The sequence below is a fragment of the Pelodiscus sinensis genome, chromosome 5, assembly GCF_052426305.1.
Source record: "Pelodiscus sinensis isolate ZL-2025 chromosome 5, ASM5242630v1, whole genome shotgun sequence".
NCBI classification, from domain to species: domain Eukaryota; kingdom Metazoa; phylum Chordata; order Testudines; family Trionychidae; genus Pelodiscus; species Pelodiscus sinensis.
In genome coordinates, this window is record NC_143056.1 from 118,092,046 (window position 1) to 118,117,557 (window position 25,512).

At 42.1% G+C, this 25,512-nt stretch overlaps 1 protein-coding gene across 5 annotated transcripts in view; it reads left to right on the forward strand.

Moving 5' to 3' along the window:
- The window catches only part of MOB2 (MOB kinase activator 2), a 174,178-nt gene that overhangs the window by 142,227 nt on the left and 6,439 nt on the right, over positions 1-25,512 (forward strand). For 4 of the 5 annotated variants that reach the window (XM_075928202.2, XM_006134936.4, XM_006134935.5 and 1 more), the window contains exons 2-3: positions 19,270-19,430; positions 20,362-20,455. In XM_075928202.2, coding sequence (XP_075784317.1) covers positions 19,270-19,430; positions 20,362-20,455 — 255 coding nt within the window. Of the gene's footprint in view, positions 1-8,868; positions 8,959-19,269; positions 19,431-20,361; positions 20,456-25,512 lie in introns of all 5 variants that reach the window. The other variant, XM_075928198.2, reaches the window with a different exon arrangement.

The following is a 25,512-nucleotide window of genomic DNA, read 5'->3' on the forward strand; positions in this document are numbered from 1 at the left end:
GTCCTAGTCTTCACCACATCCTCTGGCAAGGAGTTCCAGAGGTTGACTGTGCGCTGGGTGAAGAAAAATATCCTCTGTTCATATATTTGGATATCTTTTGTTTTTAACCCTGATTCTGTAGGTAAGGTCAGGCCCTATTGGGATTAAGCGGGGGATAGAAGGTCCATTTGGCCCATGCCTCAGGAAGCAGAGGCCTCAAATTTTGACATTTTTCTACGATGTCATTTCCATTTATTATACACCTTCCAATTATCAGAGACGCAACAAAAGAAGCTATATATACCTGCAAAAAAGTGATTTAAATCATTGTGGGACATGAGTCCTTCCCCAATTTTTTGGTCACATCCAAGATTTCATAACTGGAGACACTTCTGTGATTAGTGATTCTGTGTTATGAAATGCTGTTTACAGTCTTTGCATAGTTTAGAGATTTTTAAAGTTGCAATTAATTCTGTTACCGTAAAGTGATTTTTTCCTTGCTCTGAAGATGAATAACTTTTAAATTAGATGTTTATCTCTGCATAGGAGACTTTCATGTTCCTGTTTTTTCTTGTCTTCATATACAATAACCATGTCAGGCTCAGCTGTAAGTTACCTCTTCATCGAGTTTTAGATTAATCTTTAAAGGCTTTTTTGTGGTCATAAACTTTTAATTCTACTTGTTTAATAAACTTTAATCTGTCAATAATTTGTGTTCATATTAACGCACCAGTTATTAGAGGAATTTAATAATGGGAACATGTTAGCAGATGAAATTTCAAGGCTGTAGGGGCTGTACTAAATAACACCCCCAAACAGTTATTATATAACATTCATTGTGAAGTATATGCAATTAACATTCTTTATAATCAATAGCCTTTAGTGAATTAATTTGTATCTTACTGTGTTTTAAAAGAACCCCTTTATAAAAATGAAGTGAAGATTTGAACGTGGTGCAAGTAAGAGGGTGAAAACAACAGAGTGCCATCAGAACCTGATATTGGACTTCTTGATTAAGAACAATGTTGCTCAAGTGCAGTTTATCAAAGTTAATTGTTTTGAGATTCCAAGTAATATACCAAAAGATGTTGAAAATCATGCTTTTCCCACTCGCCTTCTCACAGAAACTCTTCCAAATGGAGAGATCTACACAAAAGACTGGTTCTGCTGGAGCATGGAAAAGCAGGGTCTGTATTATGTACTCTGTTTCATTTTTAACAGTAATATTTCAAATGCATCAGTACTGTCTGATCCATCCAGTTGGAGCATCAGTAGAGGTTGGAGGAAGTTGAAAGACTGAATACCTGCACATGAAACTTCAGTATTGCATAAAGATAACTGTTACGTGGAAATCAGCTAGTAGAGCAGTACTAGCTGACAGTTCAATTGAAAACTTACTCCAAAGTAAAATAAACTCAGAAACTGATAACTGGAAAAAACTTGAGCGCATATTGAACGTCATTCTTTTTCTTTCTGAACAGGGATTGGCTTTGTAGGGTCACCAATACGTTGACTGGAACCAAATGGAAACTTTCTTGGTATACTTGAGCTTCTTAGCAAATATAACCCACTTTTATCAGGCCATGTTAGGCATGTTTGTGAATCACAAGAGAGCAGAAAATGCATGCAAGTCCATTATCTGTCTACCAGAATACAAAACACATTTATTGAGCTGTGGGACATTTGTGCAAACAATTCTTGAAGAGATAAGACATGTGGCATACTTTTCAACTCTTGATGCAACTCCAAACTTTTTTCATAAAGAACAGATGACCTTGGTTGTTCGATATGTTAAAATTGCAGGAAGTTCAAATTGAAGAATGATTCATTGTGTTAATTTCATGAAAAAAATGGAAAAGAAATCACTGCTCGTATATTAGAAATTCTGAAAGGTTTCAAATTAAATTTTCAAGTCTGCATTGGCCAATCTTATGACAATGGATCCAGTATGGCTGGAAAATACAATGGAGTACAAGCAATCCTTCTTGAGCAAAATCCAAACTGTATTTTCTCCAGTTGTGGCCACCACACACTAAGTCTCATAGGCGTTGCTTACGCTGAATCATGCAAGGAAGCAATCAAATACTTTGGAACAATCCACCTCTTCAGTAGCAGTCCTCAAAAGTGGCAAATTCTGAAGCAGCATCTACCTGTTTCCCTTCACGGCATGTCATCAATGAGATGGTCAGCAGGAATTGAAGGAGTTAAACCAGTTGCACAGCATTTGGACTCAGAGAGACTTTAAGTGAGCTTGAATCGCTTATACTCATAGCACAGGCTTGCACTGAGCTTAAGTAAATTCAGAAATATACCTGCAAATTTGAATGAATTTTCATGTCGTCCATGTGGCTAAGGCTGCTTGAAATTAGTCTTAGAATGTAGCTTTGTGTGCTTTAGTTACATGCTGAGTGGGATAACATTGAATGACTTCTTAAAGATATTCAAAAGATTCATGGTCAATGGGACACAATCCTTTGAGTCCAAATCAGAAGCACAGGGTATTGGTCAAATCTGGTTTTACATATCAATTAGAGTCACTGCAACCAATTTGTACTTTTTTTTTTTAATTCCTTTAGGAGTTCAGAAAACTAAGTGATGAGGTTCCATATTCAGCGGCTAAACAGTTTCAACAATGAAATTCAAAGATCTCTGAGATCGTCTTCCTGAAACACATACATTCTACCAACTTTAAATCTGACTACAAGCCAAAGGAACTGCTTCAAGAAATATTTGATCTCGGGCAGTCGATTGTATTTCCTAATATCACAATTCCATTACGTATTTTTGTCAGTCTCCCTACATCAGTGGCTTCAGGTGAATGCACCTTTAACATGTTAAAACAAGTAAAGAACTACAGTAAACGAACGATAATCTGGCACCTTTAGGACCCGGGGGTGCCAGATTATCAGATATGCTGGACTATCGGAAGGGAGGGGGCTATGAAGGGTCTGGTGTGGGGTGGGGGAGATGCCACCTCAGGCCCCTCATAGCCCCCCCCCTTCCGATAGTTCGGCTCTGCCCCAGGCATCCCTGATTCATCCGCTGCTGGTCAGTTTCAGCAGTAGCTGAATCAGGGACGCCTGCAACAGAGCAGCTGGAGTGCTGCCGGGTTGGTCCGGTAGCGCTGACCCTTGGCACTGCGAAACCAACCCAGCAGCACCCCAGCTGCTCTGTCCCAGGTGTCCCCAAGTCAGCTGCTGCTGAAACTGATCAGGGGCTGATTCCAGGAAGCCGGGGCAAAGCAGCTCTGCCTCCGGCTTCCTGGAGTCAGCCGCTGATCAGTATCAGCAGTGGCTGACTTGGGGACACCTGGGGTAGAGTAGCTCGGGTGCTGCCGGGTTGGTCCAGTAGCGCCACTCCTCGGCGCTGTGGGACCAACTCAGCAGCCCCCCAGCTGCTCTGTCCCAGGTGTCCTGGTTCAGCCGCTGCTGAAACTGACCAGCGGCTGACTCCAGGAAGCCAGGGGCAGCACAGCTCTGCCCCGGGCTTCCTGGAGTCAGCTGCTGGTCAGTTTCAGCAGTGGCTGAATCGGGGACAGCTGGGGTGCTGCCGGGTTTGTTCCACAGCCCCGAGGGACAACACTATGGGACCTACCTTGCAGCACCCCAGCTGCTCTGCCCCCGGCTTCCCTGATTCAGCCGCTGGTCAGTTTTAGCAGCGGCTGAATTGGGGAAGCTGGGGGCAGAGCACTCCAATGGTCCGGCTGCCCGGAGCACTTCCAGGTTCCTGATGGTGCCAGACCATTGCGAATGCCGGACCATCACATGCCGGACCATCAGAGTTTTACCGTATCATTCTGCAGTGAGACAAGAGCGTTTGAATTGGCTCAATACTTAACATTAACAGTGATGTTGCACATAATTAGTTTTTTCTTCAATTAAAAGCATTTCTAAAATAAAGAGTTTTGCGTGCAGTGGAAACTCACAATTAAAATTACATTTTTATTATACATGCTTTTGGTATAATGACTTAATTGTTAATAAATAAATGTCTCTAGTTCATTTTCATATATTCTTTTGCCTTTAGTGTGACCCTGTGGATAAGAAGTTAGATACATCTGGGGCTAGGCCCTCTAAACTCAAAGTGGCCCAGGCTTCTGTAATTCTCTGAGAGCCTGGGTAACGTTTTTTCATCTGTAATCCAGCAAAGCTAGTGGCAGAATTTTACTTTGCCTATTTTCCTTAACTGAGACTGCTACAATTTAAGAGTATCTTGTTACTTAATGTGTACTAACTGTGGTTTAAGCTCTGTAGCAACTTCTTCAGATACAAAATACCCTTTGTGTGTAAAGGGTTCTTACAGTCCAAATGTGATAGGTGACCAAACCCCTTTATTTCAAGACGTTTCATACCTGAATAGATGGGAACTTGCCCAGTGCTGCCAGAAGGGCTAAAGACAGCCCTTTACTGTTCCTCCTCTCTGGAGAGCCCCAGAGAGAAACAAAAACTATGACTGAGCTCAGCTGAGAGCTTATGTTGCACTGCTGGGGGGGGGGGGGGGGGGGGGGGGGAGAGAGGAGGGGAGAAGGGAGGCAATATTTTGGAATTGCTCAGCTCCTTGAAATGAATGTTAACATTAACTCCTTTGGACAGTATCACAGGAGCTGTATCGTCCTTCCTCATGAGTAAGGCACAAGTACTAAATTATCTTTGTGAAAGTAGATTTACAGACTTTTTAAATTGGGAAACTGTTTTTAAAATCCAATTACAAGTATATAGAATTATGCGCACACGCATCCACCAACCAAGTTGTTGGTAAGTAGAAATGACTGTTGCTGGCTTTGTCTGCATCACTAATGTTTTTGACTTGCAATAGATTGATTTTTTTTTTTTTTTTTTTTTTTTTTTTTTTTTTTTGCAGGCTAGTATAATGTTCAAAATTTGTGATGTATGATCATTGCTTGTAGGGGGAACAAGGTAACAGAAAATTCCAAAGAAAAACAGCTGCATCACAAAGACAAACTGGTCTAAACCCTGATAGCTGTTTGCAGAGGGCATTTGTCTTGAGTTATAGAGCAAAAAAGTCTCACTGCTAAATCTAGGTTGCCATGGTGAAATTATTCCCTGCTATTAAAAGCATGGTTCTACTCAACTCTGTCGGAATGGCAATGTGAAATTCCACATTTACGATGTCTCAAAGATTTCCTGATCAAATTTGCTCAGTGTACAAGTGGAAAAAGTAGCTTTGCTAACTGCCAGCCCTGTAAAGTCATCTGGGGTTCTGGGAGTCAAATTGAATCCTTTCTGGTGTGCACCGTGTCTGTAGCAATACGTTCTACATGCCACAGTCTCTCCGGGGTTACACCCATGCATCGCAATTGTCTTCAAATTCTGCCTTGAAAGAAAATAGGGCTACACATGAGTAACAAAGCAGAATTTGGTCTTGTAATTAGAATTCAAGTGATACATGAACTAAAATAAATCCTTCTCATTCTGCCATATATGTTGGCTCTGCAAGACAATGGGGGGTGGAAAAACAACAAAACTGTGTTAGTCATCAGATATGGCTGAATAAATGTACACAGGTAACAGATTCTTGTAAAATTACACAATTCTCCATCAATGTTAAAGGATTGCTGCAATCTAAAGAGATTTCATTACCGCAAGCTTTGGGGGGGGGCGGGGGGGCTGAAACATCTCTTTCCTAGCCCACAGTCTTCATATAGGTCTTTTGCCCAAGCTAGTCTCTGCTTTGAAAGTTCAAGTACTCCAGTTGTGGGATGCTTCCTATCTGCAGTCCAACCAGTTTGTGCATCTGTCATTCACGCTGTCGGTTGAAAACCTCTCTTTACCATTGCCTGAACCTCTCTTCTCTCCTGGTCTCATTTAACTTGGTAATTGTATTAACTCTGTAAAGCATTTTGGAGTAGCTATGAAAGACACTATACATAATAAAAGTATGCTCATATTTTGTTGCCATAACACAGTGCATATTCTCTCAGCAGTGAGTCTCTCTTCTTCTTGCAGTGAAGTTTTTCTGTGGTGCCTCCAAAGATAATTATTTTTTGTCCAATTTTTCTCATTTCTCGCACAGAGTAACTTAAGGGACGGAGCTGTTTGTGTAGTTTTTCACTGGTTAACCTGTGGTAAAGGTGCATGGGTACCAGTCATTGGCTCACACAAGTGCAGCACATCTACATTAGGGCTGTGCACCTATGTAACTACATTGGAGCAAAAATTGCCAGTGAAGATACATTCACTGACATTTTGTTCAAGTAGACTTGTAAGTGGTCAGTACTCCTGTTACATACCCCATTATAAAACATTACTAGATGCAAGGTGACCCCTGCCTCCCTTTGTCTCTCCCCTCCCCACCCCCAAGAAACTCTACCTACAAGATCTTTCTTTACCAGGCAAACTCTTCTGTCTAGTTGCAAGCTGGGGAAATTTTAGTTCACATTTTGGAGACTAAAAAGGAGCAGGTCTGTATTTGATATTACCGAGCCATTCTTCTACATGGGAAACTAATACAGTAAAATTCTTATCTTCTTGTTTTTTAAGTGGCTTGAATGTGTTAGGCAGGGGTACATGTCTAGTAGATTTCTTACGGAGATGCGCTACTTTGGTTAGTGTCCTGTTGACAAGTTGCAGGCACTTAGGAGTTTCCCAGCATTTGTGTTCTAAACTGATGGGATTTTGAGAGGTAAAGACAGTGATGCTGTTGAGAAGTTGCTGTGAAGAGGTACCTAGGACAAAATTCTCCACTGTGCCTACTTGATGCTACACTACTGATGCAAAGTGATAGCCCCATAGTAGGCTGTCATTCTAGTGTAGGGCAGGTGAAGCGGGGAGGGTAAGGTTCAAGTCACGCGACACATGCACAGTACAAATCATAAATATAGCTCATGTGGTCAGGACTTCACTAAACCTTGTGCCCTTTCAGATGGGTTCAGCAGGGTACACAGGAGGTGATGCAAGAGGCTTTAAACCCCTTTTGTAGTTATGATGCTGCTCAAACTAATGGGCTGAGCTCTTCTGCATGGAAAGGCCAAGTATCCTGACACTGTTACACTTCAGCTGACTTAGTTCTGTATGTTTTAAAGAAAAATATTTTACTCAATAGAAGCTTTTAAAAAATTATCCAGAGTGAGAAAAAACACAAATCTTGCATTTCTGGCAAGCTGCATTCAACTGAAGTTTGGGAAAAGACATTCTTGTGGGGGTTTTGTGGTGGTCAGGAACTGACACTATTTTGGATTTTTTTATCTTTTTTAATTCTTCTTTAGGGAAGCTAATTCTGATAAGTATTTATAACACTATTCCATTTGAACTATTGAATTTACCTTATACACAAACAGGTAATCTCTGGTCTGTGCGGAGACCTCTTGAGAATGTCCAAGTATTTGGAAGAGCAATAGCCCTCTTACTTCCCCAATGCTTGAATTAGTTTAACCATTAACTCACAGACATCCCACTCTCCCCACCCTAATATCATCAATTCACAGACACTTACCTTCCTTCCTTCCCTCCCCCCCCCCCCCCCGCATCCTCCTCCTGTTCTGAAATTTGATTTGTCCTTTTCATATGTGTTCATTTTTTTAATTGTATCCTTTGGTATATATGGTTGTGACTATTTTCTTCCACTATTTGATCTGAGGAAGTGGGTCTGGCCCACGAAAGCTCATCATCTAATAAACCATCTTGTTAGTCTTTAAAGTGCTACGTTGTCCTGAATTTTGAATTAGTTTAAGGTTTTATTGTAGTAGGTTATCTGGGTTTTAGTTAAACAGATTGCACTGCAAAATCTCCTTCAGGATAAGAAACCTGAACCCTCCATGTTTATGCTTATGGTTCCAACATATGAAGGCTTACTGGCTCATTGAGGAGGCTAACTATAGTTTGTGGATAGACGTTGGAAAGGAGCATTTAAAATTACTAAAGCAGAACTGTCATTGGGGCCATGCAGAATGCTTTTGTTTGTTTGGGTGGTTTCCTGCATTTTTTTGAGTTGTTCAAAGTATCAGTGTGAAAGTTTAACCCTATAGACAGTTAATGGGGCTTATCTGTTAACATTCACAATTGCACACAGGCGCCTAGGGAGTGGTCTGCCACCCTGTGCTGCTGCCTCTGTATTGGAGGCAGCAGCACAGAGATGGTAGCCAACTCCCTGGGAGCAGGGGTGCAGGTGTGCACTGGCAGCTGGTGCATGCCAGTAGCCAGTTTAAAAGCCAGCTCCCAGCACAAACCAGCTCCCAGGGAGCCAGTTGCTGCCCCGCACTGCAGGTGCATTTTTCAGCAGCTACAGGTTTACCCAATTACCTGCTTTTTAACATCCCCCAGTTGAAAGTGGCTGCATCTGTATTTCAGCACTGCCTCCTGGAAACATAGGCTCAAAAATATTTTGTTCTCCCCGGTAACCTTCCTTTCCTCACCCATGCACACAAATCCCTCTCCCCCACTCCATCAAAAGAGTTGATTAAAGGGGGAACACGAAGGAATGACATGTTGATTATACAGTCAAAAAGAGTAATCAACAGTAACTAAAAGGTGCATTCTCTAGTTTTGGGAGGAGGGGTGCTGGCGGATACTAGGCCCTCAGGAATTAAAAAGAGAGCTCTAGTTCAGTACATCTTTTACCACAAGAATGTTTTCTGTGTATTTTTCTAGAATTAACTGAGCTTCCTGCTAGCTCAGACTTGCTTCTGTAGTCATTCTTCCCAGGGGTAAACCAAAGGGGAAAGCTGGAATTACCTGGAAGGAAGATTAGTTCCAGAACCTGGGCAATAGGAAAGACTTATAATTGAGTCTCTTCTGCCAATAGACAACTGTTCTGATAGGCAGTTATATGTGGCTTGCCATGAATGTAACCACTATATTCCAGCAATGTAGTAAGTACATGTCCTCTTACCTCCTTCTCTGTTTTTTGTTTTTATTTTTGTTTTGTTAAAAGCAGGAGGAAAGAGCAGACAGGACTGGGAAGTTCTGCTGTATCAATATATTCATTTTGTACCAGCTGCACCCTGTTCCTCTTGCTTCCCAGGTGAGGCCAGCTGAAGCTTAATTTGGCCTCAAACTCAACATCTGTCTATAGAATGTAAGGGTTGCTTTTTTTAAAAGCAGCATTATGAAATAATGTTATGGCACTTGTCATCCTTAACATGCTTGCCATGCCTTGGCACCCGCTGTTTACAGCACAGCATCCGGAGACTAAGCAAAGATTGCCTTTTAAGGTAAAGAGCCGCTATGAGAATATGAGAGAGAAAAAGTTTCCCTGGCATGCAGGGAACATTCTTCCTTCCTCCTCCTCTTAAATAAACTATTAGTAACTTTTAAAAACAGAACAAAAATGAAAAAGCAAGGCCAGGGATGCTGCCAAAGACATTTTATTTTGAACAGCCCCCTTAGAGCTATTCAGTGACTGGGTTCTGGAAATGACTCAGGATGGGAGAAGAGAAGAATGAAACTTTGCGGTTTTGGGGTCTGTCAGAGGGCTAGAAAGGGTGGGAAATATAATAGATGCAAAAAGACTGTCTCTTTCCCTTCCCCATGCCCTTTGGAAATAATCTGGCCACAACAGTCTATGAACAAGAGTAATGGAAGTGGGGCTTCCTTTGTAATGATACTTTATACAGCCCTTCTATATTGATACTTTTTTTCCTTTCCACTCCTGAAAATGTGCGCACATTTTCAAACTTCTGTTGATATGTTGGGTTTAGCACCAGATGGCATCTTTCCTGATAGAGAGGCACTGACTTGGGTAATACAGACTGCTGCTGGTGAAAAAATGTATCCTAAAGTCTATACCTGAAATGCAAGGCCAAATATTAGTAACTGGGAGAGGTCTAAAGCTCTGCTATACAATATAGCAGAGTCCAAAGCAAAGGGAAGTTGTGGCTGCCACTTTGGCATTCTGGCAGATCATGAAGCCACAATAGTACCGTAGCGAATGTCCATGCTCTCATCTGCTATCCTGTGGAAAGAAAAGGAAGGGAGAAGCAATATTGTACGTTTTCATTATGGATAGTTAATAGTTGTGTAGGGAGAGGAAACATGAGAAGTGTCTCAGACTGTTGTCGGAGAGGTCAGAGTTAGTGGGTATACTTGCATCTTCAAATGCAACCCAGTATTTACGTTGCCATGTCTACCATAGAAATAAATTATTGTTGTTTTAAGCCTTTGATGATAAGGAGCTGTTCTGAAGTGCCAGAATTTTTTCTTGCTGCCTTGATGTTTAACTAAAGCAAGAAGCGTTGTTTTTAAGTGGAGGGAGGAGGAGGGGAAAAAAGGAGTAAATGGGGACTGTGGTTTGGCGGGAAGAGGAGGGTACAGGAGAGGAAGAGCTGAGAGTGGACTAGCGGCCCTCTCTCCTGTAAAAACATCAATGTTTGCTGCTTTATTGTTCTTGATGGGAGTTCCTTGTGTAGAATCTAAATGTTAGGTCATAAACTGTTTCCTTCTCTGAATAGATTCAAATCTCTGACACTTAGGCAGACTAACCCTATGCTGAAATTAATTGGTAAATGTGGTTTCCAGTAGAGGATGCTGCAGTTTTCCATTTTTAAAAATTAATCCCTCCTATAGATTATGCTGATTATGGGGGAAGGGATAATGGTAGTAAAGAAATCTGTTAATGGTTAACTTACATTTCACCATAAAGCCATGGACATTTTCCTGGATGGCTGGAATCTTTGGTATTGTCTTCTGTGAAGAGAACACATGAAGAAAAATCTTTTGCATCTTTTAAGTTGCTTATGCTTACTTTTTGCCTTTCACCTACCTCTCATTTGATTTATTACACAAGGGAGGTGGCAAGAGGAACTGAAATTAAAATATGTAACATAAACTTTTTGAATTGCATCCTTTTTGAGCTCTCATCCCTGCAAAATATCAAGGAAATCAAGACCTGAAAGACATGCTTAAAATATTGGCGCAGTGCCTGTATAACTCCACATTAGCTCATGTTTTAAGAGGTTAGCTTGTGTCTTTGGTGACTACTGAAAAGGTAGCATCTGACAAGAATGTTTCATGCAATAATTTTATCAGTTGATATTTTAAAATATCTAGATGAGTATTAATTCCTTTTTTTTTAATCTTAAACCTAAAATCCAGACATGTTTTGGCAGTGTCTTGGATTATGATGTCAAGATGTATAGTAGTATGGCAGTAAATGTGTGCAGGTGTGTAACGAATTACAGCATTTCTGGGTTGCTGAGTTTGTAAATCACTTAAACTGTTTCAGTTTAAAACTCAGCATTTCAATCCACATGTACATTTCTTTAATAGTTTTTGAAACCGTTAACATTTTGAAAATGTGCACATTTCAGACATTAGTATTTTGTACTATAGGTTGGACCTTCCTGGTCCAGCACCCTCCAGACCTGATTGGTCCCGGATGAGGGATTTTTCTGAACCAGGGGATTTATCATGATTTAGCCATTTTAAAATGCCTTTTTAAATTACTAGCAACAAATCAGTATTTCATTGGTCTCAACTCCAGATTCTTAATCCATAATCTCCTTTTCCTGGGGTTTGGAATGAGTTATGAATTTTGAGGTTTGGCTAATGGAGAGACAGGAAACCTGGCATAAAATGTCTATCACAGTTGCTGTGTCAATTTCCACTGAAGTGTCAAACTCTTTGGATTCTTGGCTTGGAATTTTGACATTGGATTACATTCTGGGGAGCCGAGGGAGTTGAGCCTTGCCTGCAGTTCTCTGCTCCTTTTCACTGTTCCTTTCTGCTCCTTTCTGTTATCACTATCACCTTAGATTTTTCAAGGCTAGTGATGAATGATGCTAGTAAAAACACCTCAGATATTGGTAGGGTTGATTGATTTAAATCCCGGATTTAAATCCTCAATAAAAAAACATTGATTTAAAATCAGGTTTCCCACGGACACGTTACATATTTCTTTAAACAATGGTGTAAATCTGATCACTGCAATATGTTAACTTACTCCACAGGACAGCTTTTTACAACATCTAAGAGGATATACTTTGGGTAATTTTTTTAAATAATTTGATGTTATTAATTAGGAAATAGTACATAATTCTCATTACCTGTGTCAAGCTGCAGATGCTGCAGAAGCAGTACATTAGGAAAGGTAAGAACTAAATCATACACATACAGTAACACTATTTTATTAAACTAAATATTAAATATTATATAAATGTTGCACACTTGCAATTGCAGCAGTCTTCTCAGTTGCTGGCAGACGATTGTCATTAAACTCTTTTTTTTTGTAAATTTTCAAATTATTAACTTTATCAGACAAGTCCTCAGAACACTAAATGTTTAGTGTCCTTTAAAACTTCTACAACTATCTCTCATTTTCCACAGCCCCACTTTCATCTGATTCCAAGTTACCAAAGAAAGCTAAGACAGACTGTGCTTAGAGTGCACTTAATTTGGAGTAAGCCCCACAGAAAGCAAGTATAGAATGGGGTTCCCTTTAATAGCCGAGTTATGATAAATCTATTCTCTATTTTATTTTATGGCATCACCATTATGGTCTGTGGCCATGAAGTTCCAAAATAAAGAGCATGTATTATTATGTGGTATAAAATAAGAGAATACACTCAGTGGCAACTGGCAACTCTGTATTTCTCTTACTGCAGCTTTCTGTACTGTATACTTGGGTGATAGATTTTTAAACCTAGCTAACTGATTAAACAAATCATAAGGATTAGCTAAGATAAAAAAATTTCTAGTAATATCCAACATAACAAACAGCTTGGGAATTACCTTGTCAAATCACACTTATACTAAAAGACTAAGAGAAAGTCTTGAAGAGTGATGCATTGCAAAGTTGATCCACGTTCTTCAGCCATATCCACATTTTCAGCCATATTTATTTTCTCCCAATAAGCAGTTTTCCTTATGATGTTTAAGTCTTACAGCCAGGCTGTGCATCTTCTTACGTTGCTTACACTTAACACATTTTCCTTTAAAAATTTCTTCAAAATATTCCCAGAAAGGGTCTTTTTTTATATTCAGAAGCCATGACAGTTTTTCTATGGCAAAAATGTAGAGGAATATAGGAAGGTAGGGGTGTGTGGGGGGTGGGGGAGAATAATGCCTTCCCTTTTTTTCTTTCCAGTCTACTCCATTGTTCCTTTCTGTGCTGCCTCCGTCCTTTCTTGTATGCTGTCCTCTGTCTTGAGATAATGTCTTAACTAACTCCTCTGCCATGCTTGGCCCAGGGCCACTACCACGTAAGCACAAAACAAAAACAACCCTATCCAGCTTGTGTTTGTTCACGTCAAAATCAGAAATGGAAGATCCAGAACTTCCAAGAAGCAAGATTTGGTAGTTAGGCTAGACAGACTAGAGCCATTAATTTACTACGGGTATGGGGTATGATGTTTGTGATTAAAATAAGTTACAATGAAATCTTAAACGAGGAATTTAGTAATTTATTTATTTTAACAAAATGAAATGAGTTGTAAATAAAAATCTGGGTGTTAAAAAAGATGTTTATCCTGGCCATTGGTGTCTGCAAAACTAATTAAGGTGAATTGGGAGCAATGGAGCAGAGTTTGCCTTTATTAAGTACATCCAAGTGTTAGATATATTCTGTGAATTGTGGTCTACAGCATCCTAGCAATAGGTACAATCAGTTTGCTGGATAAAACATTCCTAGAAGGACGTCTGCAGGTTACATGTTGGAACAATGGAATAGCATGATCCTCAACTTCTAGACCTCAGTGTAAACTGCTGAATTTGATTGGGAAGCCATTTAGGCCCAGTTTATGGGACTTAAATTTGTGAAAACCCCAATTGAAGATGCACGTCATCCTATTTAAATAACATCAGTTTAACACAATAAGTTTCTGGTGCAAGTTAAATTGATTTAAACGAGGTTAAACTGCATCTATGTTGGGTGGGGTGGTAGGGTGGTTGTACTAGTTTCACTAGATCAGTTTTAAAATCTGAGTTAAATTGATGCAACTTTTTAACATAGACAAGCCAGTTTCCACCTGTAAAATAGGGATAATGCTTACTTAACATGGTGTTGAGGCTAAGCAGTTGTTCAATGCTTTGTCCATGCAAAGCTCCAAAGTGGTATTTAGGCCAAAGAAGTTATTTGGCTTCTGGTTAAGGATATGAAAGAGAAGTGGAAGAGAGAGATGGGGTTTTAGATGCTGATTAACAGATATGACAGATGCCTGGGGAAAAGCCTTTTTTACTTCCTTTAACAAGCCACATTTTATTTTTCTTAAAGAGATTTAGTAAAATCAGTGACCCAGATGACTTACCACTCGTTGTGGTTGTCCTCTATCTCCTGTTTTTCAAGAGACATACTGGGCAGGCCTACAATTAAAATGTTTTCTCAGATGAATACAAAGCAGAGAGTATGGAAACCCTATGAGAAGAAGCATGGCTGTAATGAGCATCTTGTCTGGCTCAAGCTAGTCTGCTTAACCTCCTTCTAAAACATTTTACATAGTGACCTCCCTCCTGTCACCCTCTCTCTTTCTGCCTCCCCCTCTCCTGTGTGCTCCTTCCCAGTATGATTTGTGCCTGTGGGCATTTTCTTCAACAGAGCTCTTTTCTGATACAACCTTTACTGAGAAAAGTGTGCGCAATTAGTTTGCAGTCTTGCTTTACCTGTGAACAAACACAACTGAGCTATGTTTCCTCAGAGAGAGCAGGGGAAATGCAAGCTGATCTCTCATCACAACAGATGATGAAGAGAAAAATGCTTGGACTACCCAAGAAGGACCTTTTCTACTGACATTTAAGCACTGATGGGACAAATTTTCAGCAAGCCTCCTTCACTGTACCTAAATACCTATCAAGCAGCTAACCATAAAAAAAACAAATGCATGTGCAGACTCTGCAGGTACAGCTAAGGTTTGATACATTTAGACTGCAGAAAAGCGTAATTAGCAGAGTTCTCTCTGCTCTTTGTGTAGAAGGGTATAGATACAGAATTTGACTCCAGATTTAATTTACTTAGTGTTGACACTGCAGCACAATACTGTGAGTGCTGCTTTTTGATATGGTCAATCTTTTTAAGGGACTTTGAGACATTGGATCAAGCTCTTTAGTGATTACCCAGGTAGATGCTGGAGTCTGATGTTCCTTGAACTTTACTATGGCACTCCAATGCCCTGGTAATCATCCTTTCATTTTAATTAGCTTCTAATTTTGAAAGCCCCAAGAGCTACTGCTGCTCATACTTCTGGATAGACACCTCTATCAGTGTCTTCACCTGAGAATATGCTCTGGGATATCTTAAGACTGTATAAATCATTTTTTCTTATTTATGTGGCTTTTTATATTAAATCAAGGACATGGAAAGGGCTTCTGGACATGTGCTTTTTATAATTTATAAAAACCATGACAAATATTTCATCAAGAGCATTTGGATATGTTTCGTAGTGGGTGTTTTCCTAGAAGCAGCCTCCTGGCTGAAGTAACTCTAAACTTGCTGAAACAAAAGACAGGACTATGCAGTACTTTAAAGACTAACAAGATGGTTTAGTAGGTGATGAGCTTTTGTGGGCCAGACCCACTTCCTCAGATCAAATTGTGGAAGAAAATTGGCATGACCGTATATACCAAAGAGATACAATGAAAAAAAGTGAACACACACAAAATTGACAAATCAGATTTTAGAACGTGGGGAGGGAGGGAGGGAGATTAGTGTCTATGAGATAATGATATTAGGGGTGATAATTGGGGAAGCTATCTGATTTGTCAATTTTATGTGTTCACTTTTTTTCATTGTATCCCTATGGTATATATGGTCATGCCAATTTTCTTCCACAATTTGATCTGAGGAAGTGGGTCTGGCCCAGGAAAGCTCATCACCTAATAAACCATCTTGTTAGTCTTTAAAGTACTGCATAGTCCTGTCCTTTGTTTCAGCAAGACCAGACTAACACGGCTACATCTCTATTATTATTCTAAACTTGATGGAAGGATTGGGGAGGAAAGGAGGTGACCGCTTTTAAATCTGTGTTTGCAGATAACTATATTTGTCAACATTAAATTAATGTATGGGCCTCAGCTTGACCAGTTTATTTGAAATGTAGTATCAACATTTGTGTGGTTACTCAAGAGTGATGTTTGGTATTTTTGGTTCAACTGTCTGGCAACCCTATTAGCAGCATAAAACTGCTATTTGTATGCAGAGGTAAGCATTTTAAGATGGTGCATAGCCGTTTGTGTGGAGAAAGTTTTGAAACTTACAGACTCAGTAAAAGTAAATTGCTCTGTATTTAAATAGTATTATTTTGGATGGGAATGAGGGAGGAACAAATCATGTACTCACTGAGAAGCTGTCTCCAACCTCTGCACATCTCTTTCCCTTGTGACACCCCCCCACCCTCCATGCCACTGTCAGAGGGAAGAGGACATTGAATCCATCCGTCTTCCTTTTGCTCCAGTTTTAAACTGGTTTCAGTTTTGAAAACACCACATCTGTTGTCTAAATGCCCTGACCTATCCCCAAACAAGCTTTTATTTTGCATCTACGGTAATTTCCACTGAGACCCTGGACTGGTGTAAAGGTGCCTCTCAGAACCTGCCCAGGTTGTTTTGAGCAGCGGTAGCGTGATGTAGGTCTCTGCTTGGAATGAAGCATTTGTGGCCTTCCGTGCTTTGGGTTAGCTTGGGGCTAAGTATATAGTTTCACCTGGATTTATGCTGTCTACTGCCAGCATAAACTGGTTCCAAGACTGAGTATGGCATTCCTGCAAAAGAAAGAGGTCAAACAGGCTGCTTCATTTGTTTACAGTCAAGATACTTTGATTAAAAACAGTGACTCCTGAAAGACTTTTGGGGTGTTACTATAATTAATCAAAGATGAACACTTCAAGTTCTGTGACAATTCAAGTAGAACTAGAGACAAAGCATCCAAGTATATCTTGTGTGTGAGTGTGTATATATAGCTTTGTTTCTTAAAGCTGCAAATACATCTTTCCTGAACCTTTTTCTTGCCTGTAGCTTGACATATTTTTAGCTTCACGGCAACTGAAGAGATGAAGGCAATAGTTACATTTATCTTATCAAACCTAGAATGGTGTGGTTCTGACTTTGCAGGCCTCCAGTGTTGTACCTCTTTCCACTGTAAAACATAGGATTTCAACAGAGAAAATATATCCGAGTTGACCCAAAATGTCCCAGTCTAAAGAATTAGTTTTTAGGCCAGGTTCTGTTTGTTAGATTCAATAGAGAAAGCTTGTAGATTTTTTTTTTCTATTTAGTTTGAATTCGGTGTTCTGAATAACACAGGGATGGGCAATAAATTTTGACGTGGGCACACTCCAAGATTCTGGAAAGTGGTCGAGGCCGCACTCTTCCATGATATTAATGAAGGAGCTGCAGAGTCTGGGATGGAGGTTGGCTGCAGAAGGGAGCTTAGGGAAAAGGGGTGCGGGAGGGAGACTGGGGACTGGAAAGGAGTTTTGGTGAATGAGGCAGTTGTGACCTAGGGCAGGGACTGGGATGCAGGGAGTTGGTTTGTGGCCTAGGGTAGAAGGGGAGTGTGATCTGGGGCAGAGGATGGGGTGTTGGGTGTGGGTGCAAAAAGGGGGCAGAGAGTTTGGGTATGTTGAATGGAGGGGCAGAGGGTTGGGGAAGGGAGGGGCTGGGGTGCCAGAGGCAGGCTCTGGCCAGGAGACTTACCAGCCAGCAACACAACCAGCTAGCCTGCCTGCCTGCCCTGTGCCTGCATAGGTTGCAGAGCCATGTGCTTGTGTGAATAACTGAGTGGGAAAGGAGGGTGATGTGGTGCTTTGTGTGCTACCTGTTCAAACAGGCAGCTCCCATTGGCCAGTTTCTGGACAGAAACCGGCCAATGGGATTGTACTGGGGGCAGGAGCAATATCTGAAGCCTTCCCCTCAAGGATCACAGTTTTGAAAGAGAAATGGCCTGGCAGCTGCTTTTCTGAGCAGGCTGAGGGGCAAGCAGGGGAGTCTGCCTGAAGCTACAGCCTATGGAAGGCCAGCACTGTTCAACTGGAGTGGAAGGAGAGGAGTTAGGGGGCTAACCATAGACCTGAGTGAAAATCCCTGCTCTGCCCTAGATTTCCTGCATGCTTTTGGGCAAGTCCTTTAGTCTTTCTGTCTCTCCATAAAGCCACAAGGTGTTGTAATGGGTAGAAAAGATGATGAGGTGGCTTGGCAGGCCAGATCTGGCTCATGGGCCATATTTTGCCCATGATTCCTGGAATTACAGGAAGGCAGGAGCTGAGTGACGTGAGAAGTAGTATAATAAATCTGCCAGCCTTTGTATAGCTGGTTTTTTAGTTTACTTTCTTAGGCCATTCCAGCCAGTTAAAACATGCTTTAGTGCATATTTGCCTGCATAGTAAATGCTCAGTTCAGAACACCTGGTAGTCCCCACTCAGGAGAGGCGCAGAACTGGAGTAGAAAGGAGATTTGCAACTGAGGAAAGAGCTGCAATACACTGATAGAGCAGGGTTGGAGAGAAGCTTGCAAAGCATTTTCTTGTGCCATTCCTTCCTTTCCTCTGAATCTTTTTATTGCTTGCACCTAGCATCTTATCCCCTGCCCATGCCCCCTCACAAGTTTATATACAGCAAAGACTGTAGTAGTTTGCCTTGTGGTAGCTTCTGGAGGCCCCAACCAACCTATAGGTTTGTCTACGCTACTGGCCAGATAACGGGCAGTAATCAGTCCAGTGAGGAGTGATTTATCAAGTGTAATAAAGATGTGATAAATCAATTGCTGATCACTCTCCACATTGACTCTGGTACTCCACCTCAGTGAGTAGGAGTCAATGGGCAAGGATCTGTCAACGCACCTCAGTGAAGACACTGCAGTAAGTAGATTCAAGTATGTCAACTTCAGGTATGCTAATCACGTAGCTGAAATTGCATAATTTGGATCAATCTCCCCTAATAGTGTAGACTAGCTCTTGGTGCTCAAGATAAATAGTGCAAAAGATATATAAATTAAAACATCATGAAATTCATGAAGCATCCAAAAGGTTTTATAATGATATAAAAACACATAAAGTCACTAGATATGTGGTTTTTTTTAATTAGGTGAGCTTTATTATTGTGCCTTAATAAGGAAATTGGAGGAAAAAAGCAAAACACTTAAAGTTGTTTGCTTGGTGTTTTAGTTGCTGTAGGGTGGCATATCTTTTCTTTGCTAGTGCTGGGAGAAGGCTTTCCTGGAGCATACAAACAGCATAGACTCATTCTCTGTTTGCTAATATTAAAATAAATTAGACTATGCGCTACAAAAGAGAACACAGGCTGTTCACATGGGGGGTGGGGGCGGAGTTTGAATAAACCAGACCCTATCAGTGTTCTGTGGCTTGTTACCAGAAATAATGGTAACATTTCTTTCTTTTTCTGATCCATTGCAGGAAATCCAAGGGAAAACCAAATGGTAAAAAGCCAGCACCAGAAGAGAAGAAACTCTATCTAGAGCCAGAATACACAAAGTTGAGAATTACTGACTTTGAATTCAAGGAGCTAGTGATGTTGCCACGAGAAATAGACCTCAACGAGTGGCTAGCCAGCAATAGTAAGTAGTATGAACACAGCTAACAGCCTGATGCCCACATCCCAAAAGGGCATTTGTTTACATGTTCCTTTTTTTACTGGTTTCAACACTAAAGGTACATCTACACATCAGGGCTTAACTCGACATAAGCTATGCAAATTGAGCTCTGTCAGTTGCGTAGCTTATTTCCAAATAGTTTATTTCAAAATTGGGAGCGTCTACACAGCACTTGTTTTGAAATAGAGCACTCCTACTCCGACTTCCCTTATTCCTCATACAGTGATGGTTACAGGAGTCGGAGTAAAAAGTTCTCCAGCTTGATTGTATTTTGACGTTATTTCAAAATAGATGCCTGCTGGGAGCTCACCCCGCTCCCACCACTGCCACAGAGAGGAGGAGGCAGGGCAGTGCTGCCCCTCCCCCCACAGGGAGGGGAACAGAGAGGGCGAGTATGCACACGCACCCCAGCTTTCCTAGCCCAGAGCACTTGGGAGGGTGGGCGCTTTGGGGCAGTAACACTTTGCTCCTAGTATGCCTACAGCAGGCGATCTGGGGGCGGAGTATACGTGGGGCCATGCCTAGCCGTTGGGAAGGCAGAGCCTTCCCCTGCCTAGAATACCAGGCGCCCATGCTGCCTCCACTCTGGCCAGGGCTATGCCTCCCTGCTACCGGCCCAGCCCCTGAACTTGGCCAGCCAGGGCTTTCTCGTCCAGCAGTTTCCATGGTCCTGCCAGACCACAGATGTTGCCGGACCAGGGAGTCCTGGATTTTAGAGGTTCAACCTGTATTAAGACCTTTATAATGAGTATGTAATAGTTCTCTGCATTCATAGACCTACATACATTTAGGCCACTTTACCTGTTCATTTGCGAATTACCTGTCTGTGTTCTATTACATGATTTACATCTTGAAATTGAATTTTTCTTTTCTTTTCTTTTTTTTTTCTTTCCAGCAACGACCTTCTTCCACCATATCAATTTACAGTATAGTACAATCTCAGAATTTTGTACAGGAGAGTCGTGTCAGACCATGGCAGTGTGCAATACGTAAGTGACAGCCATCATGTGCTCACTGCTTAGCCTGCTCCAAAGAGCCTCTAGAATTGGTGGGGATGGATGTGTGGGTTTTTGAGGGGGCTAGATAGGGAACTAAGGGAGGGTTTCCTTATGATCTGCTCAGGACACAATAAATTCAAACTCTTCCTAGGAACGGCGAGGGTGGGGGGGGGGAGAACCCTGCTGATTCAGGAAAGGAGAGATGACCTCTTGGGAAAGCAACTTTGTGGCTTTGTAGAAGAGGAGTGGAAAGCAAAACTCTACAAAATGGGAAAGCTGATGGGAGTCCAGGAAGCAGGGACTCCCTCCCCATTCTAGCTGTTTCAGTCCCTGCCCCACTCTGATGAGTCCTGTCCCTGCTTCACCACTTCCTAACCTCATTGCACCCTTTCCCCCCGAAGCCATATGACCTTTTTTATACCGCGAACCAGCAAACTCATTCACAAACTTTTGGCATACCGGCAACATTTTATTCACATATATATTATTCAGATAATGAATATGCAAATAAAATGTTGCCGGTACACTTAGCCCCAGCCCAGCCTTTTGTTCCCCAGTGCCTAACACCCTTGGACCTCCACCACTATGCCCCATGACTTTTGACCCTTTAACATCTGACCCCTACAGCCCATGCTAACACCCTCTTGCCCCGTGACTCCACCCAACACCCACTTGTCCCCACCCCACCCCCACACTCCCCAGAGCAAGGCTGCCCCCACTGGGGGTTGGGAGTGTGGAGCCCCAACCAGACTGCCATGTTACCTGGGTGGGAAGGGGGAAACGTCTCCTGCTCCACTGCCTCAGCCCCGTACTACTGCCGGGCAAAATCAGCCACACTGAGCCCTGGCCAGGCTGGCCTCTTATCTGGAGAAGAGTGGGGAGCAGGGAGGGACTATCAAATAGTCGTGTAACCACTAATATTGGATGCGGTTATACAACTATTCGATTAATCACTATCTAGCCTCCCTAGACAGAATCTGAGAGCTCTAGCAGAGTCCTTCTGGCTTCTGCATTTGACTTGGACCCCGGTGAGTCTAATGCCAGCCCTGCTTGCTGAGTTATTTTGGCAGATCCCCTGAAACAGGTGCAGGAGGTCCCCCAGGCCCCCAGTTGAGAACTACTCTTCTAGTCTCTTTATTCTTGCAGTGGTCCTGGCCATCAGAGGAGCAGGTCTCAAGAGCTCTGCTTGATGGCAGAGGGAGTGTAGAAGCTAAAGCCACTATGACACAAATGAAGAAATAGGGCATACAGATTTTGGTGTGGATGTGTTAGTCTGATGCAGTGCGTTTGAAATGAGAGGAGAAAATTTAAAAACCCTCCATCCCTGTCACACCTCTGACTGACTTTTAATGAATTTTTTTAGCACTAAAAGCTTGATAGCACACTCTCAGTGAGGGAAGCGGCATGTCAGTGGAGCCTGTAACTTCTGAGTATTGATAGATGAGATTCCAAACTGATGAAGAGAGAGATCTACTGCATCTGGTCCCTCAAAGCTACTAGCCAGAAAGCACTCCACAGCTGATAGAAAGTGGCAAAAGGAAGTGAATGCAGATCAAGAGGAAGTTATTGGTAGGGTGCTATAGTTGATTATTGCAGGGCTAAGGACTGATATTAGCATGCCTGATGTTCTCACTTCTCCTTCATTGCTGAGGGAAACAGACAGGGGAGTAGCTGCATAGCTTAGGGCAGGGGTGGGAACCTCAGACCCAGGAAACAGATGCGGTCCCTGGCTTGTCTGGATTCAGATTTGGCCTCTGTGGCTCAGGGTTCCCCCCAGCATCTGTGAGACTGTACTGGCACTATAGCCCCCCTTATGGCCCCACCACAGGGCTGAAGCACACAAAATCTACTAGGCTGCCCCCCCAGTCTCTGGTGTTCCAGGGGAACGTGGAGAGTGTCTTCTCAGTGGGAGCCATGACAGTGAGGGTTGGTTTGGGGATTTTTTGCTTCTCACTTGTGTGCGGCCCCTGACTGAAAGTTTCCTGACTTCTGGCTAAGAGGGAACTCTATGGGTGGGGCAGGGTGCTTACTGCTTATGTTTTGTGGGAATTTTAGTATAGACGGTGTCCCTGGGCTCCAAAGGAACCACATCCTTGTGTAATATCTGAACTGAACCATTACCTTGATTTTTAGGAGTGTTCCATAATTATACTGTATTCCTGCAAATTCTAAGTTTTCATTTAAAAAAAAAAATTCTCTCTCTGCAACAAAACTGTCCCTGACTATGTAAATTGGTCCTGCTGCTGACTTTGGACAAATTTTTAAAAGGTCCCTAAGTGTCTAAGTGCCTAAAAGCCACCTTTATGCTGGACTAGTGTCCAAACAGGCAGCTATTCTGGAATAGCTGATTTTACTAGAGCTATACTGGTCAATTTCCCCATGTAGGCAAGGCCTAAACCCAATTGACTTCCAGTGGGAATTCATCTACAGTCATTTAGGCTGTTTTAACAATTCTATCCTTTGTTTCCTTGCATTCTGCCTGCTAGTTTAAATCTCCTAGTTCTGTCCACATGAAATCCCAGGTACTCTCTCGCCTCAGGCTGTTTTCCGTTTGCATTCAGGCATGCTGCTATTTCCTTTATCCTAAAGAAGCCTTGACATGAAGTAACTCGTAGTAGATTTTCTGTAACTTGAAATCTTTAAATCAAAATTTAAGGATACGAGTAACTCAGCCAGAGGTTACAGGCCTGTTGTGGGACTGGGTGGGTGAGTTTCTATGGCATGCGATGTGCAGACTAGATAATCATGATATTCCCTTCTCTTCTTAAAGTCTCTCTTTTTTAACAAGCCCTCTTAGTGATCTGCTTAGGTTTGGGGTTTTGATTTTTTTTTTTTTTTCTCCCAGCATTCATTCATTCATATTCTCTCTCTCTCTCTCTCTGACACACACACCTGACTTTTTTGCCTCGTCTACTCTACTGGAATTGCCATCATAAGTCATTAATGGCCCTGACCATTTATTTGTGTCTCCTGCTTCATAACCATTATCCTCTATCGTATGTGATAGCATCGGCTTCCTTTCTCTTCTTCAGACCTTCTTCCTTGGGTTTCAGGGCTGCCTGTCTTTGCTGGTTCTCCCTTTCCTTTTTGATTACTCCTTTGGCATTACCTGTCTTTTCTTCTTCCTCCCTGCCACTGTGAGTGCTCCTTAGACTTCTGTCTTTAGTACCCTCCTTTTCTTGTCTTCTGCCCACTTTCCATCACTTACTCCCATGGTGCATATCACCTTGCTGTGACTCAACTCCCCTTCCATCCAGGCTCAAGTCTCGCCCTCTGTCCAATCTCTCATTGCCAGATCAAAGGGTGCATGCGTGTAAGAGGGGCCACAGGGCTTTGCCCCAGTGTACCCTGTCAGAAGGTTCTGTCATATATGCCCTACAAAATCATCTCTCCCTGGCTTTAGAAGGGAACAGAATTTGGAATAGGACAGACCTTATCATAGTCTGGTACTGAATTCAATCAGGTGTATATGCACAGGGGCAGCCAAATTTTGACCCACTAGGTGGATGTTTCAGATGTGTGCAAGTGACTTACAAGCCTCAGTTCCCTTTTCAGAATTGACTTAGGACCATAACTTTCACTGACTTTTGAGAACAGGACTTAGGCTTCCAAGTAAATTTTTACATTGGCTTCAAGCGCTTTCCCTGCGTCCTTTTTGTCAGATGGGCTCTTTCTGTGCACTGTCCAAAGCAGGACTTTGCTCTCTCCCTGCCTGAGCTGGGTTCTTTGTGACTAACTCACTCTTTGGAATTCCTCCTTTGAATTTTAGTCTCTCTGTGGCTGTGGTGGTGAAGAATTGCACAGCTGCTTTTGAAAGCACAAACAAACCTTGATCACTCACTTACCAAGTGAAATCCGTAGCATGACCCCAAAGGTTTGTGTGTCCTCCTCACCTGGTCCCCACGATACATACAGTCTCTTTAACCCTGTCCACGTCCTACACAAATCAGAGCAGCATCAAGAGAATCTTCACACTTCAACATTATTCCCCTCTGGAGGGTTCAAACTCTGATTTTAAAATCAGGCCTGATCCCTCAGAATCCTTTGTGCTGTGAAGAGTACTTGGAGTTGCTCTCCATGGCTGTGGAGGATTTCTGCAGAATAGGCAAACCCTCTGCTGCTGTAAAGCTGGCATTGCCAGCTCTCCACAGCCACTCCTCCGTTTTGGCACGTGGGTCTTCCCAGGCAGAAAAGTGAAGCTAAAGCACAATGTGTTCCGCTGGCCCACAATTGCTGGAACTGCAAACCAGCATAAGTTAGCACCGACCTTGTGGCTGCCGTAACTTGAGCCAGGAGCTGATTTGCTCTCTAGCCGGTGACTTGTGCTCAGTGAAGCTGAGGATCCAACCCATTGTTGAAGAGAAGTGTGCTGGCAGTTTTTCAGGGAATAAAAGTGGTGGTGGGGAATACAGGTCCTTCTAGAGTACAAGATTGAGGGCACATAAAATGTGGGCCTTAGACACCTAGTATGGCTTTGCAGAGACTTGTTACTGCTGCTTTTCTGTTTGAACGTGTCAATAATGAATGCTGCTTTAGGGGATTCGGAACAAGATATGATTACTTTAGCACCATACAGTGAATAAGCTCAATAAACTAAAAAGCTATCTGCACAAGTCTTGAGAACTTCTTGCGAATTCACGAAAATCCTACCGTTTTTTTTCTAGTTTTCTCTTCTCTGATCGCTGAATGACACTGTGAGCTTACGTTGAAACTGCAGTTCTGTTGTGGAAAACAGGAGTAGTGAAGGTTGAAGGGGAAGTATTGCAGAAAGGGCTGCCAACCCTCCAGGATTATCCTGGAGTTTCCAGGAATTAAAGACGAGTCTTTATTTAAAGACTGTCATGTGATGAAATCTCCAGAAATCATCCAACCAAAGCTGGCCACCCTAATTGCAGAGCAGAACACAATAGCCACTAAGAGAATCTCTTGAGGTTTTCTTCTTCTGTTTAGCATTGGGGACATGAACAGCATCATTAGTGTTTCTAGAAAAGCATTGAGGACAGTGAAAACAAACTCACTTAATAGAACAAACCTAGAGAATGACTAAG